Genomic DNA, 20,136 nt, shown 5'->3' with positions numbered 1-20,136 from the left:
AAAATGGTAGGGTCTTTGAGAAAAGGGACAGGAAGAGAAGATGCTAAGATCATTTTTTTTTTTTTTATAAATTGGAATCTTATTTTAAAGGAAGAGTAAGAAAAACATACACTTAGAATTTTGAGTCTAAGCCGGGCGGTGGTGGCGCACACCTTTAATCCCAGCACTTGGGAGGCAGAGGCAGGCGGATCTCTGTGAGTTCGAGGCCAGGCTGGACCGGTAGCCTCCAAAACAATACAGAGAAACCCTGTCTCGTAAAAAAAAAAAAAAGAATTCTGAGTCTATTTTAGTATTATTGCTTGGCACTCGTATGGGTCAATTAAGCATTGCTGAACTATATTGTACCATACAAGAATTTCTGTGGAGATGTGACAGCTACCTATCCAGAATGGAAGGCAAAGACAGACAAAAGATTTTACGGAAGCCTCGCTTAATGAACCATGAGTTTACTGGGGTTACTAACAGTAATATGGGTGAAGGCTTCCTTATAGGCACATGGGTGCCTCAAAGGCAGATGCATTACTGAAAAGGCCATTCCAGCCATGAAGGCTACATTCCTGGAACTCCCCTGTATCACTTGTAGACAGCTCAAGAATGGAGAAAGTTTCTTCTCCCCTGCAATCATTATTGCTTAGATAACCCTGGGAAGGGACTTAGTGAATTGTTTGTTTCAGGAACTTTCTGAGACTTTCGAGTTATTTACTTCCTGAGTCTTAGGAAATTCCCTCCAGAACTGAATATTTCAATTTGGAGGAAATTACTACACAGCACCATGAATCTAACCAGTACTTAAGGATGTTATTTGTATTTTTAAATGGCCTACTTTACATTCTTCTAATTAAAAGAAAACACTTTCTGGTATATAATTCATATATACACTGATGACTATTTCTGTACTAACACTAAAATCTAAACTTGCAAACCATGTTAGTTGTACCAATCAATGGATTACCTTACTTAGAAGCTGGAGAGATGACTTAGCAATTCAGAGTACTAATTATTGTTCCAGAGGAACAAGATTTGATTCCAGCACCCGCATGGTGACTAACAACTTCTATAACTACAGTTCCAGGGGATCCAATGCCTTCTTCTGGCCTCCCTAACACTGTATGGATGTAGCACATGGACACCCATGCATGCAAAATACCCATACAAATAAAACAAACATAAATCTTTAGAAAATAATTATTATTAATCACATAGTATTTCAGGTTGGTATATTTAATGTTTTTAATGACAAACTTATGATGGGATACATTATAAGAAAACAAACATAACAGCTGTAGAATCAACACTTAAATGATATAATTGAGAAATATGAAATAAACTTGGTATGTAAAAGGTACAGAATTGAAGAAAAGGAAGGAGTATGCAGATATCTGTATATCTGTGCTGTTGACTGAAGTAGCTAAAGAAAACAGTATTACTGGACCAAACTTGTAACTGGTTTGAGTTGTGCAAAAATTATTCTTAAGTAATCATTTCACTTATTCCATAGGAAAATGACAAAGTGCTAGGTTCTGAACTTCTGGTAAAATGTTCCAAGGCCAAGGTTAGCTCAATAATCTACAGATGTACAATGTAATTTACATATTTTAGAAAGGTATCAGGGTTATTTCCAAAGTCCCACATCTGATAGTCTCTATAAATAATCTATAGATAAAAAACATACCATCCTCTAAAAGCAAAACAAGACAGAGCTTCACTCATCTGAAACTAAAGCACAGCTTTCCACTTCTTGTCAGGGTTTGTGATGTAAACTGTAGAAAGAAAACCAGAAAGTAAAAACAGAAGCTAAGTATAGTCACTGCATTTAATTTTAAGTTATTTTATAATAAGAAAAAGTGCACATCCTATAAAAGAATTTTGTTGATGTCTACAATGTGAGTTTCTTCTTGTATGTAAACAAACAATTGAGGCTTCCACACAAAATTCAAGCTTTGGAGAACTTCTTGATTTTAATGCTAAACATTATAAAAATGCCTAATTTGACAAATTAATCTACTATAAGGAAATAATTATAGAATTTTTACTATCTCTGACATCACTATTTTTACTAGCATTTAAGGACTGTGCCTGTTTTAAAAGTGTACCACACTTCCTGATCTTGGCATCTAGAAGAGGCCATCCTCCTGTTGCATACTTGGATTGTCACTTTGGCAGGAGGATTTGGACCCTACTTCCTCGTGTTTATCTCTTTCTATTGAATGTGAAGAGAGAACTCAGATGGGTGCTGTTTTAACTAAAAATGTTTAAATGCTAGTAGTAAATGCATTAAAATTCAGAAGTATACATACATATTTTGCCTTCTTTTTCTAGTTTTTTCAAATGAAGCAAGAGATTGCGCTCTGCCATCGTATGTAAATTCTCTGGAACATTCTGAAAGGAAAACAGGGATGAAAGGGAGTCTCATTTCTGAAAAATTCTCAATTGTCTGGAATCGAACAGAAAAGGACACTTCAGTGCTAAGCCAGGTCAGGGATGTGGCTCAGCTGACAGCTTTCTTCGCACACACAAAACCCAGGTCCCATCCCAGTCCTGCATAAACAGGGTAAGTGGCACGCATGTAATCTCAGCACGCAGAGGTGGAGGTATAGCACAGTCAGAGATTCAAGGTCATACTTGGCTACATTGTGAATTTGAAGCCAATCTGCCATACATGAGACCCTGCCTCAAAAAAGCAAAATCAAATAAAGAAATAAAATACCAACCTAAACAATTTTCACTTGCAAATGGTCTTGCTTTAGAATACCATCCTGTTATATTTCTATAGATAAAATAGATCAAATGCCATAAAAACAATAGTGGTGACTTATTTTGCTCACTACTGAATTCCTAGTGTTTAGCATACTGACACACAGTAGAGACTCATTAATATTTATAAATGAAGCAATGAATAAATATAAAAATTATTCTTAGGTTTCAAATAGTTTTGAATCTACTTTACGCTTTTTTTTAGGTATTATGGTAATATCTTTGTACCTAATGACTCACAATTTTCCTTTACTTATGCTAAAATAATAATGTAATATTGACATGTCATCTGAATAAAGAGAAAATTTATTTTATTTTTAAATAAGGATAATAATTATGAGGTCAGTTTTTTTTTTTTTTTTTTTTTACTAAATTCACTATCTCTGTGTCCTAGTTAGCTTTATCTTGACACAGCCCACAGACATCTGACCTGGAGAGCCTCGGTTGAGGAACTGCCTAGATCAGATTGTCCTGTGGGCATGTCTGTGGGGGGCTCTCTTGGTTATTCACTGACCTAGAAGGGTCCAGCCTACTTCGGGCAGTACCATCCCTAGGCAGGTGGGCCTGGGTTATATAAAATAAGAAAGTTAGCTGAAGCAATTCCTCCATGGTTCCCACCTTGAGTTCTTGCCCTGACGTGCCTGGATGATGGACTGTGACCTGCCAGTACACATCAAATAAATCCTTGTCTCCACAAGCAGCTTTTGGGCAGTGTGACTTGTCACAGCAATGGAATGAAACCAGAATACTGTTTCTCAGCTTCCTCAACAAATTCTGCCAAGATTATCAAATTATCTCAGTCAAAGTTCAGTGATTTGCTTGTCTCATTGTGCCTGAAGTTAACTGGCTTGTTCCTCTTTTTTGAATATAGCTTTTTTCTGCATTCACCCCACTTCACTTAACATTCATAGTATCTTGCATAGTCTCCCCTAGACTTATCTTAAACAATGTATTTACAAAGAAACCCTGATGTTTACAAAGGGTTGTATCATTGGCTCCCTCTCTCTTTTGAGACAGTTCAATCTGGCTACTCACTGTCTGCAGGGCTGCCCTCACACTCAGTCTCCTGGGTTCTGGGATTACACGTGTGGGACTCTAGACTCAGTTTCCCTTCTCACTTTCATTCAGCTAATACAGAAATGATAAGCGCTGGTGATTACCAAATTTGAATTTCCAAATCCGACTCTCCTTTAAAGCACTGGTACCATACACACCTCTTGATCAGGGTGATTTTCTAAATCTCATCATGTAAGTACCCACCGAAGACCTGAAAGTGATCATTCTCAGGTTATTGGGTAACACCTAACACTTTTAGCTGGCAGTGAAGTCTCCTGTAATCTGATCACATCTACTTTACCTACCTCATCTTCTGGGATTCTCTTCCTGTCTGCTCACAGCTGTAGTCTGTGCTCCTGCGACATGTCTTCTTGGTGAATTTCCCAACACAATGGTTTATCATTACTCCAGTGTCTGAACATGCCTTCACTATCTAGAATGACATCTTTCCTTGTCTACTCTGACCTAGAAAATACTTATTCCTTCTTTAGACAAAACTCATTACTCTGCATTTTCACTAAGTAAAACTGGTTTCAGTTTTTGTGTCTTAACATATGGTGTATGGTGTAAAAGATATAAGACTTGAATATTCAAAATGCTCCAGCATATGAAGCCATTGAAGCATTAGAGTATTTTGGATTAAGGATGCTCAATCTATATAAAATTTAGTGTAGTGTCTAACAACGTTTAGTGTGCTCAGTGGAGGCCATCTGTTATGACAGAGCCATACCTGTTGAAACAAGTCCGTTTTAACTAATCCTTGGATCCCTTGAAGCAAGGGTCCATAGTTATCTATGTATTTCTGCACCTACTCTAGCATGTAGTAAAATATATAATAAATGCTGAATGAATAAATCACTTTAGGCTATTCCATACTTTTTACATGCATTAGGTGTTTCATACACTTGCATGGTGACTCTGCTTCTGTGTATACACAGAATATATTCCTGAATGAAGAACCAATGCTTATCTGGGCATGAGCAATTACTTTGACAGGGTATGAGAGTTTTGCTGGCTGTACAGAGGTTAGGGCCCAGGGAAAACTCTCAGTGTAGCAATGTATAGAGTGGCTACAAACTAGTATTAGAGAGGTAATGAGCTCTTTCACACAATTTCAATACCCCCCCCCCGCCGTATGTGTGAGCACATGTGTGTATACTGAAGCTAAATGTTGACATTGGGTGTCTTCCTTGATTACTCTCCACCTTATGTTTTGAAGGGTCTCTTACTGATTCTGGAGCTCACTCATTCAGCTAGACTGGCTGAGCAACAAGTTCCAGGAATCATCCTGCCCCTGCCGCCCAACACTGGGATTCCAGGCACATGCTGTAACTTTAGCTGTTGGGGACTGACTCGGTCCTCTCACTTGTACAGTCAGCACTCTAGTACCTGATCTATCTGTCAGCCCTACAATAAAATACTTGTACTCATTTTTCCAATGCCTTTTTTCCTGACAGTGCTGGGAATCCTAACCCAGGGCTTTGAACATGCTAGGCTAACACTCTATCGCAGCTATACCCCCAGTCAAAGGTATTTTTTCGTTTATTCATCATCCTCGTTTGAAATGAGGCACACTGTGTATGATTTAACAGCTTGACATAAATCTAGGGTATGTTTAGGATCCTTTACTCTAACTGCTACAATCTCCAGGCTAGCTTATAAACTCAACACTGTATACCTCAGGCTAGCCTCATTACCCTTATTTCTGCTTTCTTTATGTGTGTACCATTGTGTCCACCATAACTGGACTTTTAAAACTCAGGCAATCTGCCAAATCCTACACACCGAGTCACTAAGCTACTCTACCTGCACAGCAAACATTAATAAACCTGTTAAAATACTGAGTGGCATTAACTTATTACCACACAGTGCTACAGGGATGCATCTGGAGGCCACAAACTGAGGTGTGGTGTTCTTTCCTATAGAAAGTATTTTCAGGTTTTTGATGCACATTTTCCCATTGTTAAGCTGCAACTTCCCACTGCCATTATCCTCAGATGTTTTTTTGCTTTATTTTGTTTTCGCTTAGAAGATCACTCTCATTTACTGGAGGTTTGGACATTAAGTTTACCATATAGCTTACTGAATGATAACCTAGTAAACAGTAACCAGGTACAGATAAGATGAAAGAAAGTTACCTTGTAAATCATTTTCACAAGTTCAGTCACTGTAAATGATTTTTCAAAGTTATCACGGATTAATGAAAGAATTTGTTCTTCTCGGTTATTTCTGTGAGAAATATATTCCAGGATTTTAGCTTCAGCATTATGGATTACTGGGCCATGTCCTGAATTAAAAGAATTATACAAGTTACTGCAACCAAATAAAAAACACTAGGTATAAAGCTAACTCACTCTATTTGAAAATAATTCATATGCGGTACTGAAAAGCACATAAGTACATAAATATTCATTGCTTGGAAAGCTACACCACAGGTCTAAGATTTAAAGACTGTGTACACAGGACATTTTGTGATGTGAGGTCTCATGAGACTCTCCCATGTATTCAGCCACTGGCAAACTGCCAATGCCCCTCCCTCAGGACCCCAGCTCCTGTAAGCAACCTTTTTACTCATTGGATCACCAAAGAGAGACATGAAAGCTGGGTGGGGGTGGGAGCTCAGGAAGAGGAAGGGATCAGTGGAATGGGAGGGGTCGAGAAATGTTTTAGGTGTTGGTGGCGCATGCCTTTAATCCCAGCACTCGGGAGGCAGAGGCAGGCAGATCTTTGTGGGTTCAAGACGAGACCAGCCTGGTCTACAAGAGCTAGTTTCAGCAATACAGCAAAACCCTGTCTTGGAAAAACCAAAAAAAAAAAAAAAAAAAAAAAAAAAAAAAAGAAAAGAAATGTATTAGGAGGCAAATATAATTGAAATATACTTTTAAAAGATGTATTCTATCATTTATGTGTACGTCTGTCTGGGTATGTGAATGAGTATATGGGTGCTTGTGGAGTCTTTGGCTCCCCTGGAGCTGGTGTTATAAGGACTTGTGAGCCACCCAACATGGGAACTGAACTTCTATCATCTGAAAGAGCAGCAAGCAGCAAGCACTCTTCAGCCCCTCTGAAAAAAAAATCTATGAAAATGTCACAATGAAACTGATTATTATGTATAGTTAACATATGCTAATAAAAAGCACTACATTATAGATAGCCTGGGGAAAATTAAAGCTTTGATGGCAAAAAGAAAAGATTGTGCATAATGCCAAAAACCTTTAGAGAATTATGTCAAGTAAAAATACATAATGTTATTATGCACCTTAAAATATAAGATCTATTTTAGCAATAATATATGCACTAAAACGGTAACCACAATAATGGTAGGTAATATGTAATGTTCACTGGGTGCTCAGTATTATTCCACGTACTTGAAGTATGTTGTGCTTTCAAGGATCTCTTGAGGTAGGTATTATTACTGTCTACAGGGAAGGTACATAACTTGCCTACAGCTGTATGACTAAGAAGGGGTACAGTTGAGATTCCTACTAGGCAGCTTTTAACCACTATGGGTTCTGGGTGCTGTCTTAATCACTGACATAAGCTTAACTAACAAAAGGTGGCAAAGGAAGAATACAAAAGCAGTCTAAGACCCACAGAAGAGCTAAAATCTCCCAGCAAATGTAGCAATTCAGAACTTGTGACAACCCAGATGCAGTTACATGAGATCTGCCTGCACTTTAAACAGTGCATGAATGATGCAGATGTCCACAAAAGCGGTGTTTTAGATCTTCCAGAACAAAACATCCAGATGCAGGCTAACCTGGAATCACATAAGAGCACTGGACTTTGCTTTGTAACAGGCTGTTCCCTGAGCCCTGGGAGGAAAAGTGGATCTCTTTGAGCCCGGTTCCTTAGCTGTGTAGTGTACCAGCACCTCTTCACAGGGCTTCGGTAAGCAAGAGGCTCTAACGGTGCCTGCATGACACCTGCAGGGCAGCAGTCTTTACTGTATGGTAGCTATGGTGACAGAGCATAATTTACATAAAACAACCTCCCTGCTAGTAATATGTGAGGTTCGATAGATCCAAACACTCTGAGAATCTTCGCAGGCAGCCTTTCATTGACGTAGCTTAGGAGTACCTCGAGCAGCTACTTCTTTTGCCTTCCATTTGGCCATCAGTGCCTACACCTCTCATGTCATGATATACACATGCCCAGCTATACATGGGTTCTGGGTGCTTACTCCCTAAGCACCCAGAACCCATGAGAGAACTCAAGTGTCCTGACAGATCTTCCCATGGCTGTTTTGTTAGCAGGGACTTAGAAAACGAACCGATTCCCTTTTCCCTCCTGGGATTCTTTCTGGATTCTTCTTAGCTTCTATGACGGAGAGAACATTCACACTGCAAGGAATGCAGTGATATCTGACATATAGCAGGGTTCTTATTCTGGAGATAGGAAATGTACCATTTTGCAGTTGCTATGGAAACCTGACATGTCAACATTGTGAGTTGAAGTACAAAGGGCAACTCTACCCAAAGTTTCACAGCCAGTCTGTGGCTTACAAGAGAAGTCGGTTAATAAAAACAGCAATGACTGAGACATTTTCCTGTTCCCTTGCCAGCTTGTTTTGTTTCAACAGTTTAGTCAACAGCTGCGTGGATGCTGAAGAAACCTTACAAAAATGTCATGGACATGGCTCTCTGCCAGGAAGGAATCCAGGGTGTAATTTAAAGACGTAGGGTATGGCTTCTCAGGTGAGATGGTGGCGACTGGAAGCTCCCTCTGCTTAACTCCATGGATGAGAAGAGTCAGGGTAACAAAGAGCAAACTAAACTGAGGGAGGGGAAGGGCAGAGCCCTGGGAATCAAGAATGAGGTAAGGGGACACCTAAGAGGCATGGAGAAACACAGAGGGATACAGAAAAAGGTGTTGAAACCATCTTCAGTTCCAACCGGAGCTCCTGAGGGAGAGGCTGAACTACAACCACAAGGGAAGGGAGACGGTCCTGATGTCAACTGACTGACTGTCCCAGCTGATGCAGAAACCCACATTCTAGAAGGTTCCAAGTCCAGCGTGGGGATTTAGTGTGACAGAGACTTCTGTGTAGCAGGCCAACAGTGAAACAACAACCTATTAACTTTGTTCCCAAACATTGGAGAGCTACAACAGCCCAGTGCAATCTTGAGAAGGGGTTTACTGTTTGAGACTGAGCTATGCTGGGACCTGAGATCAAACAATGAGCACAAGTTAGGGAGCCAGGGGACAGGCTGCCACTGTGTCTGCCTGTGTGAGAAGCAGTAATAGAGACGGGGAGGGTTACATGTGGCTTTGCCTAGTTTAGGAAGCAGGAAAAGGGTGGGCTATGAGGTTGTGGTGACTAGTGGCCCTGGTCTGTGAGGCCAGGAACTTACTGTATTGCTCATGGAGAGCTGTAGGGCCTTTGGCCTTAGGAGCTGCCTTTCTGCAAATGTCAGTGTAGGACTGAGCTCTGAGCTCAGGTATGGAAAAGCAGTAGATTCCCTGCTGTCTTCCCCCTGCAGGGTGCTACACTGCTTGGCAGTGTCTGGAGGTGCTGAGGCCAGCAGTCACACTGCTGAGTTCCCTCAGTGTTTCATGTCCATTGAGGAACTCTGACATGTGTGTGGATACCCCTTGGTTTAGAAATTTGCCATCACTGGGTGCAAAACCTGGTGGGCGTCTGGACCAGGTGAGAAGCTGCCTAGCTTCACAGGCCATAGCAGTTGGGGCTGGCAGTGACTCCTGAGCATAAGAAGGAAAGTTCTAACGTGAAGGAAGCCCCAGTGCTAGCAAGAGTCAAGGACTGATGACATTAAGACATTATTACATTCAAATGTCAGTAAGAGTAAAAAAACAAAAACAACCATGGCCACAATACTCAAGACCTCTGGGACAGATGGAGAGAAGAAGCCTATGAATGTGTAGTGTTGTGAAAGAAACTAAATTACTGACGAAAGACACAGAAAATGCATTCAGTGATATTACAGAAGAACAATCCCAGATGTAGGGAAAGAAATGGACATTTAAGTTCATTCAAATGTGACCAGACGCAGCCTTTTCATGTCATACTATAGTGACAATTCCCAGAGGATGGCACAGTGAAAGAATACTGAGGTTGCACAGGGTACGTCAAGTTACAAAGGAAAATCTGTTAGAATCAGAGCAGACATGTCAGCAGAAACTCTAAGGCCTGGAAAGCACAGACTGATGGATTTCAAGCCTCGCGACTAAGTAAGAGTCAACCAAGTTTATTATACATGCATAGACGCTATCTTTTAAACACTTCCCATTGCAAGCATAAACTAAATTAATCTGCATTTCATGAGAAGTCACATAACAGCTCGTAGGATGGTTGAGTGGGTAAAGGCCCCTGTCACTAAGTCAGATGACCAGAGTTTGATCCCCGGGACCCACATAGTGGAAGGAGAGAACCAACTCCCGAAAGTTGTCCTTTGACCTGTACAGGTGTGTCGTGTGTGCACATATTTACACACACACACACACACACACACACACACACACACACGTAAAAAAACAGAGATATAGAACAAATAACCAAATTAAGCACCTTTATATTTTGAAATAAGAAAAGTCAAATCCAAGATTAATAAATAGAAATAACAATGGTTCAGGGAAGAAAGTAACAAATATGAAGAGACTGAAAGAATAAAAAGGACCAACAAGAGAGCTCTTTTTTTCAAACCCTTAGCCAAACTAACCAAAAGCAGGAGAAAAGAGTTAGACAAGATTGAACATAAAAAGAGGAACTACCGAACTTCAGATTACTGCACATTATTTCGCAAACCAAGTCTAATAAATTGGAACATCAAAAAGAAATGGATCAACTTCTAGCCACATCTGACATACCAAAATCAAAACAAGAGGACAGAAGCAACCAAATAGACGTCTAGTGGGAAATAAGATTGAAGTTGCACTGGAGGCTCTCAACAAAAGCCCAGGACCAGAAGACTTAACTACGGAAAAGTAGCGGCTCTTTAGGGAGAACTAACCATGACCCTTGTGGTAGTTTGCATGTAATTGGCCCCCATCATCTCATAGGAAGTGGCTCTATCAGGAGGTGTGGCTTTGTTGGAGTGGGTATGACTGTGTTGGAGGAAGTGTGTCACTGTGGGGCTGACTTTGAGGCTTTCTATGCTCAGGATACCACCCAGTGTCTCAGTCAACTTTCTGCTGCCTGCAAGATATCTGACTCTCAGCTACTATAGCACCATGTCTGTCTGCATGCTGCTATGCTCCTACCATGATGATAATATGCTAAATCTCTGAAACTGTAAGCGAGCCCCTCCAATGAAATGTTTTTTGTTTTTGTTTTTTTTTTTAGTAAGAGTTGCCATGGTCTTGGTGTCTCTTCACAGCCACAGAAACCCTAACTAAGACAATCCTCAAACTGTTTCACATGACAGAAGAGAAGGTAACCCTTCCAGACACAGGACACTAATCCAGGGTCACCTTGCTACTGATGCTGCTGGACAATGATCCAACAACAAAGGACAAAAGGTTGATGTCCTTAATGAATACAGACCCTAAAACAAACAAACAAACAAACAAACCTGGCAAACTGTATTCAATAACATCTTAAAATATATTATCACGATCATGTTGATTTAATTCTAGAGATGGTTCAAAATATACAAGCAAGCAAACACAACACAGTATACAAACGGAATCAAAGACAAAAATCAAATGCCCATATCATCAGAAGCAGAAAAAGGTGGCAAAATTCAGCATCCCTTCATGATAATAGCCCTGATGAATGTAGACCAGGATAGCCAGACTTGAGCATAATAAAGACTATGTGTGATATGCTTAGTGACCATCATACAGACTGGAGAAAAACAAAGCATTTCCTCAAAATCCAAGACTGAGATAAGGATGCCCACTGTCTCCACTCTAGTTCAACACAGTGCTGGAGCTCTTAGCTTGGTCAACAGCAAAGAGAAAGAGATGCAGTGTGGTCTGAGTGTGGACTCCCTAGGCTTGTCTTCTGAGCTACATCTCTCAGAGGTAGGCTAGGGAGCAGAAGCCAGTGACTAGGAGAGATCCTTTCCACGTCACGCGTGGCTCCTGCTTCCTTTTGCTTCTCAGATGTGAACCCTAGTGTCTGCTATGCATTCTGGCTGCCAGGAACTGAGTTGGCCCAGCAGGCCGTCCCTGCCATGAGGCAAATGGGCGAGGACTGAGGAAGAGGTGCGATTAAAAAGCTCTGTACCAATAAAGAAACAAGTAGTACAGTGAAGAGACAGACTACAGGCCAGGAGGAGCCCCCTCCCCCCACTGCCCTGGCTCAGCGTCTGCTCTTACTGAAGATGGCCTGGAATTTACAGCAATCCCCTTGCCTTAAATACTAGGGTTGCAGCATATGCCATAATACCCAAAACTGCCTCAAAGAAGCAATCTTCAAAAGAAGTGCCAACAGAGAATAAATACATGAAAAGAATATTTATTATCATCAGCCACCAGCAAAATGCAAATCCAGACTACACTGAGATTCTAGTCCACTCCAGTCAGAGTGTCTACCTTCCAGAAAAGAGGAAATGAGAAATGCTGTGAGGATGGGGTGAACGGGAACCATTAAACACTGCTGTTGGAATTGTAAATTAGTATGGCCAGTACAGAAATAAGCTTGGTTATTCCTCAAAAAAATGAAAAAAGGGGGGGCTGGGATATAGCTCTGAGGTAGTGTATTTGCTTATCACGTGCAAGGCCCTGCTAGGTTCTACCCTCAATGATGTTAAAAGCAACCAACTTACAAACAACACTATCACATGATGTACCACTGCTGTGCATACACCCAGAGCTCGCTACGACACTGTCCTCATACTGGGTTGCCTCATCCAGCATTAATAAGAGGAGAGGTACCTAGTCTTACTGCAACTTGATATGCCATGTTTGGTTGACATCCATGGGAGGCCTGCCCTTTTCTGGAGAGAAAGACAGGAGGAGTGGGTGGGGGAGGAGTGGTATGGGGGGGGGAACTGCAGTTTGGATTTAAAAAAAAAGAAGCAATGCGGAGGCTGTAGAGACGGCTTAGAGGCGAAGGACAGACAATACCATTGCAGAAGACCCGAGTTCAGTTTCCTGCCCCCAGTTGGGAAGGTCACAATCGCCTGCACCTCCAGCTCCAGGCGACCTTCTCTGGCCTCCATGTGCACTGCACTAATATGCACAAATCCACACGCAGACACATATGCATTATTAAAAATAAAATCTTAAAAAAATGAAGGTTGCAGAAGGGGGACAGTTGGAATGGGGGAGTAAAAGAGGGTGATGCAGGTAAATATAATGAAGGCACATTTTAGAATATATGCATGAGAATGCCATCTTGAAACCAAGGACTTGAGCAGTTAGTATATGCCAATACAAAAATTTCAAACTGTCTACATATATTTCAACTCAGAGATAAGCCAAATGAACATTCTTTTTTTGGGGTTTTTTTTGAGGTAGGGTTTCTCTGTGGCTTTGGAGGCTGTCCTGGAAGTAGCTCTTGTAGACCAGACTGGTCTCGAACTCAGAGATCCACCTGCCTCTGCCTCTGGAGTGCTGGGGTTAAAGACGTGCGCTACCACCGCCCGGCTGCCAAATGAACATCGTGTTAAAAGATAGCTTGCTAGATTAAAAAACATCACTCACCTGGATATATAACACTAGCTTTGATTTTTAATAAGTCTTTAAGTGAGTTCATATAATCATAGAGGTCTTCAAATACTGTTGTCCCTTCTCCTAGGATACAGTCCCCAGAAAATATGGCGTTTTCTTCTTCCAGGAGTAAAGCCATGTGGTCATCGGTGTGGCCAGGAGTGTGTATAACTCTAGTCAAAACCAGAAGGTATGAATCATAAAATAACAAGTATGAATTGCTGGGCTTGGGGAAGATGATGAGAAATAAATAATTCTATCATCTTTAGAGAAGACATCAACATGCTGCCAAGGAGTCAAAAATCTCATTATCTCATTTTTTTTATAGGGGCTGCTCATGGAAAACGGACCACAGACAAATATCCCCTGTTATCAGATCACATTTTTTTTCATTCAGAAGTACAAATTTAATAACATCTTTCCTCCTTATTTTATAAATAAAAAGAGGATGATTGCAGCAAATTTGAAATACATGAAAATATAAAAAGATAAAAATTAAGATTACTGAGAAATAGTAATTTTGGTAAGAACATGGCTTTTCAATTTCCTATGCTAATAATTAAGAAACAAAACTGATTTTTGAAATTTTTACTTACTTTATTGTATTTTTCGATATTATTAAATATTTTTCATAGGCAAATACTTAAGTGCACTACATAATATTTGGCACAATGGTATATGTTTCAAAAATAAAAATTTACTCTAATAGTATTTATATAAAAATTTAAGAGAAACATTCTCCCCCCCTTTCTTCACATGACCAGGTTCACTTTGACAGGAAACTGAACACTTTATCCACCCCATTCAGCTCTTTGTCTCCCCTCCCCATGGGAGATCCAGTCACACTCAAGATTCCCTGATTTTGCCTGGATCCATTGCCTCGCTTCCTCCCTGCTAGGAGCTTCTGCAGTCCTCAGCTCCTCTGAGCCCTTGGCCTCCAACAGTGCCTCCTGCCTCCTGCCTGCTGTTCCTCAGCTGCTGCTCTAGGCTCCAACGTGAGGTTTCCTCCCCTCTCCCTCTTGAAGCTATCAGCTCTGTCCCTTCCTTAAGCCCTCCTAGGCCTTTCCTCCCTCAGGCAGAGCTCCTATGCTGTGTGACTGTTCTCTCTCTCAGCTCTCTCCTAAATGTCACCCAGCTAAGAGAAACATTCTTAAATGTACTTGTTTCCATGTATTTCTTAAATAAGTGTAGAGGCTGGAGAGATGGCTTAGCAGTTATGTCTGCTGCTCTTGCAGAGGACCCAAGTTTGGTTCCCAGCACCCACACGGTGGCTCACAACCATCTGTAACTCTTGTTCCAGGGAATCTAACACCCTCTTTTGACCCCTGCAAACTACACATGTATGTAGTACACATACATACATGATGGCAAAACACTCAAACAGATTTCAAAAATCTAAATAAAGGTGAGGTGCCTACTAATATCAAGAGTGTTTGTAAACCATAAATATTTAAAACAATGTGACACAGAAACAAGGATAAATAGGCCTTTAGAATCAGATTAAAAACTCATAAACAATCCTAAATATGGCTATACAGAACGTGATGTGTGCTTTTCTTTGGTAGTGCAGACTAAATAACCCCTCACCTATACTCCTGTAAGCAATCCTAATCAAATTCACTAGTAGAAATGCACGTGCACCCATGTACACCCATGTACACACATGTGCATACATATACACACACAGAAGTGCTGTGGAAGTAGAAGGGGACTAGTTGGGGGGGAGAGAAGGATCAGCAGGGTGGGAAGAGAGTGAGGGAGAACAGAGGATAATAAAGGGGTGAATATGAAATGTCTTGTATTCATGAGTAAAAATGCCATAATGAAACCTACTATTGTCTATAATTGACATTTGCTAACAAAAATCCTTTAAACTTCAAAACATTGTGATATCTTTAAGTCATGAGAAATACTGCAAGAGTTTTTATTTTATTTTATATTCACATAAAGTTTTATAACTATACCAACAATAAACAGAAAGTCTAACGAATAGCTTGTTCTGCAAAGGACCTCTTGATTTCTCAGCCACATTTAGTCTTCGGGACTGGTAAATACCCCCCCCCCCTTACTGTGCATCTTGAATCACCTTGTGTCCTATAGGTTGCACACTGTCTTACTTGTTTACTTCCCAGTGTGCTGACAGGCAGGGCTCCCTCTTTTTTTTCCACCGTCTATTTCCAGCACTCAGCTCTTAGTGGCATCTAACTTTGATCCATAGCTTTCCATGTCTCAGGCACTGACTTCAGGGGCTTGTGAGCATTGCACATTTAATCCATACACTAACTTTTCCATTTTAGATGAGTGAATCACAGAAGACAGCAATAAATGTCTGAAGAATACAGTGCAAACTTAATTTTCCTTAGCTTCAGAAACTAATTCATTACCTTTTTGTCTGATTTAAGATATTGATTCTCATGGGCTTGGAATACTTTAAACAAAACTCTCAATATTGAACAATTTAGGTAGATAGGGCAAATATAACTGCATATTTATATTTAATTCTTAGGAACTCAATGTGGGTTTTTGGTTAAAGACAATGGAGTGTACATCTGCATCTGTTTTTTCTAAACCCCCATGAGACTATCAGAAAAAATTTGCTTGCTTGTTTGTAATGGTATAACTTCCAGGGATGGAAAGAATGGGGGGGGGGGGAGACCATAACTCCAGAGCCACAGATGCTGAATGAGAGGTGAATGATGAGGGAATTAACAGTCAAAGCGGAGATCTAAACAGACAGAGGAAGCGGAGGAGAACCTAGATCACCCAGAAGAATCCTTGAAAGCTAAGCATTTGGGCATCAGGAATCTAGAAGAAGAGGGGCAGTAGGGGAAAGGTGGCTAAAATAAAACGATTGAAGAATCTGTTTAACAAATATTCAGGGCTGTGGCTGTACTCAGTGGTAGAACACATGAGGCCTGGGTTCAATCCTCAACCCTAAAAATCCCAAACAAACCCCAAACAAGAACTTTCTACATATTCAAATTCCATTCTCACTCTGAGCTCTTTGGTAAGTGTTCCAAGCCTGTTAATAGAAGGGACTCGGTCTTCTAACAGTGTAAAACAGGCTAGGCTGGAAACAGAGATAACATATAAGAAAACGAGGGTTAGTTGAACACAGGTAGATTCCCATTTTACATCAGTTGATATAATGTTGTCTATGAGGTCTTTACCCCTTCTGAAGACCTCAAAAAAGCCTTTTCTAAGTTATCTTACTACCCCAGGAACAGCCTAAATGGGAACAAAAATGGGCTCCCAACAGAGCAGTTCATCTAGAGTATAGCACTATGAGGCTTATGCCTATAACCCTCTGTCCCCCCAATTCTCAGGGCTTAGAAATAGTTCTGTGGTTTCCAGTAGAAGAAAATCAGGAAATATGAGAGGGTAATTAAGATAAGTAGATAACCCACTGCATGTAGCGGATAAGAAAAAGCAAGGAAATCTAAAGCAACAATCTACAAAGAAGAAACCTTCTAAAACAAACCCCACTGACTACAAAACCTTCAGCAAGATAAAAAGAGAATCTTAAAACCAAAACACAAGACTAGGTTAATGTAAGAGGAGCACCCAGGGAACAGACTGACAGATGCAGAAAGAAGTAAAATGAGGGAAACCCGGAGGGAGAATGGAGCAGATGCACATAGTTCTGACAACACAATTGGCGTGCTAGTAAATAAACTAAGAAAACAGGTGAGAGAATGTAATCAGGAGCAACTTCAAGAAAGATTTCTAGAATCGAGCAATTATTTCCAGACTGAAAAGTCCTATTTGGAGTTGGACAAAGATTTCTTCCTATGGTCAAAACTTTGGCCAGGCTCCCATGAATTCTCTCTTTTTCTTTTAAAAAGTGAACTTATTTTGTGCACATGAGTGTTGTACTTTCCTATTTGTATGTGCACCGTGTGTGTGCCTAGTGCCTACAGCGTTCATTAGAAAGTGTAGGATCCCCTAAGCTTGCATACCAGGTGGTTGAGCCATTATGCTGGTGCTGGGAGCCTAACCTGGGTCCTCTGTAAGACCAGTTGGTGCTCTTAACCACTGAATCACCTCTGCAGCCTCCAGGGGCTTCTTCCAATGACAGGACCTACAGCAGCCTACTCTGAAATATGGCACCTGTTGCGTCCTGGGTGGGCCAAGCAGAGGGCATCAGAGAACCAGAAAAGCGGAGGGTTTCTCTGACCTCCCAATGCCTTCCCCACCTTGTCTAAGCTTCAAACGTATGAGGCGTTCTTGACTTTCTCCTGAGAGGCGCCAGCTTCATGATCAGATACAGACAGCCTCTTCTGGAGAAGAAGGTCTGAAGCCAAGGTCACCTCTTGTCCAGCCACACTTCTCTATGACTGTTTACTCCATCAAACAGCATGAAAATAGGTAGTGTTCCTTGTGAATTTGTGAACACTCCAGTGCTTCATAAAAGCATTAGATCTACTGTTCCCCTGCCATTCTGTCTTTGTCAGTTCTGTCTTCCCACCTAGCCAAGGGTCCTAAGAAGACAGAGGGCACTGCTCTCATGCACTCACTCACTCACTCACTCACTCACTCATGCACTCACTCACTCATGCACTCACTCACTCAGTCACTCACTCACTCATTCACTCACTCACTCATCACTCACTCACTCACTCATGCACTCACTCACTCACTCATGCACTCACTCACTCACTCACTCACTCACTCACTCACTCACGCACGCACTCACTCATGCACTCACTCACTCACTCACGCACACACGCACTCACTCACTCACTCACGCACTCACTCATTCACTCACTCACTCATGCACTCACTCACTCACTCATGCACTCACTCACTCACTCACTCACGCACGCACTCACTCACTCATGCACTCACTCACTCACTCACTCACGCACGCACTCACTCATTCACTCATGCACTCACTCACTCACTCACGCACTCACTCATTCACTCACTCACTCACTCACGCACTCACTCACTCATTCACTCATGCACTCACTCACTCATTCACTCACTCACTCATTCACTCACTCACTCATGCACTCACTCACTCACTCACTCACTCATGCACTCACTCACTCACTCATTTGCTTACTCATTCACTCATGTCTTTCTTTTCTGACAGGGTCTTGCTCTGAGGTCTCAACTATCTCTAACTCATGATCCTCCTGCTTCAGATTCTCAGGTGCTGGTGTTACAGGTACAGATGCCACTATGGCCAACCAAGAAACTTAAAAACAAATACAAAGCCCCTTTTAATTAACAAAATATAAAAGCTGTACTTATTTACTTATTTATGGCATGCTATGTTGTGTTTTAAAACATGTATCATACTGTAAAATGTTTAAATAATATTGAACGTATCTATTTCTACAAACATTGACCATTTATGGCAAAAAGCATTCAAAATCCTGTCTTCTAGCTTTCTTTCTTTCCTTCTTTCTTTCCTTCCTTCCTTCCTTCCTTCCTTCCTTCCTTCCTTCCTTCCTTCCTTCCTTCCTTCTTTCTTTCTTTCTTTCTTTTTCCAGACAGGGTTTTTTTTTGTATAACAGCCCTGGTTGTCCTGGAACTTGCTTTGTAGACCAGACTGGCCTTGAACCAGTCAACCTGCCTATTTCCCAAGTGCTGGGATAAATGGCGTGCTCCACCACTGCCCAGCTCTTATAACTTTCGGCATTTTTCTGTGTAGTCCTGGTTGCTCTAGAACTCGCTCTGTAGAGCGGGATGAACTTGAACTTCAGAGATCCACTTGTCTCTACCTCTTGAATGCTGGGATTAAAGGTGGCACCACTACTGCCTGGCTTCTTTCCCTTTCTTAATGCATCAGGAGCTCCCTCAATTTCATCTTCCAGGAGGACTCTCCCCTTGTCGTCTACCTTCTAACAAGTTCTATCCTGTCTGGACTGGCTTTCAACCCTAGTTCTGTCACTTGGGGCTTCTTTTGATTCTCTAAATTCTTTTCTAACAAATTTTTATTCTGTATCTTTGGAGACACTTGACTAATAAATTACCCAACTCACCAGTACTGTTATAAAACAGTAGTGAATATATTAACAAATAGAATAAGAAACACATTGAGCCAATAAAATGAAGAAGTGCAATTGTGCTTCAATACTATATAAGTGCAAATAGGTACTGAAGCTACGGCAAAAAAACAAGCTCATCTCTCTAGAATTTGTAGGACATTTGACACGTTAGCTATTAAATGACAGTATTTTTTTTTTCTTTTTTCTTTTTGGTTTTTCGAGACAGAGTTTCTCTGTATTGTTTTGGAGGCTGTAGGTCCAGCCTGGCCTCGAACTCACAGAGATCCGCCTGCCTCTGCCTCCTGAGTGCTGGGATTAAAGGCATGCGCCACCACTGCCCGGCTAAATGACAGTATTTAGAAAAATAAAATAACTAACGTTGGAGTCCCCCTTTGTCAAAAAATAAATTATAACCAAATCCTCAATATTAACTAATGAAACTATAAAGACTTTTACAATTTTAAGCTAGTCATGGTGGCATACGCATTTAATCCCAGCACTTGGGAGGCAGTGGTAGATGGATCTCTAAGTTTGAGGACAGCCTGGTCTACAGAGTGGGTTCCCTTGTCTTGGAAATAAACAACAACATCTGTTCGGGGACATATGGTAGAGCCCTTTCTGTCCCTGTTTGCAGATCAGGATGTAGGTGCTCAGACACCTTTGCTTTGCGTTATGAACTCCAGCCCTCTGAAACTTTAAGCCCAACTGC

General features: G+C 41.1%; 1 protein-coding gene across 1 annotated transcript in view; it reads right to left on the bottom strand.

Moving 5' to 3' along the window:
* Positions 1-1,205: 1,205 nt before the first annotated feature.
* Positions 1,206-20,136, bottom strand: part of Lactb2 (lactamase beta 2) — a 29,434-nt gene continuing 10,503 nt past the window's right edge. Inside the window, exons 4-7 of the mRNA XM_040741426.1 lie at positions 13,423-13,601; positions 5,949-6,097; positions 2,298-2,379; positions 1,206-1,760 (exon numbers count right to left, since the gene is read on the bottom strand). Coding sequence (XP_040597360.1) covers positions 1,717-1,760; positions 2,298-2,379; positions 5,949-6,097; positions 13,423-13,601 — 454 coding nt within the window. The 3' untranslated portion in view covers positions 1,206-1,716. The remainder of the gene's footprint in view (positions 1,761-2,297; positions 2,380-5,948; positions 6,098-13,422; positions 13,602-20,136) is intronic.

This window comes from Mesocricetus auratus, unplaced genomic scaffold (assembly GCF_017639785.1).
Source record: "Mesocricetus auratus isolate SY011 unplaced genomic scaffold, BCM_Maur_2.0 Super-Scaffold_6730, whole genome shotgun sequence".
Lineage (NCBI taxonomy): Eukaryota > Metazoa > Chordata > Mammalia > Rodentia > Cricetidae > Mesocricetus > Mesocricetus auratus.
Note: the sequence above shows the minus strand (reverse complement) of the source record. Positions and strands in the feature narration are given on the sequence as shown.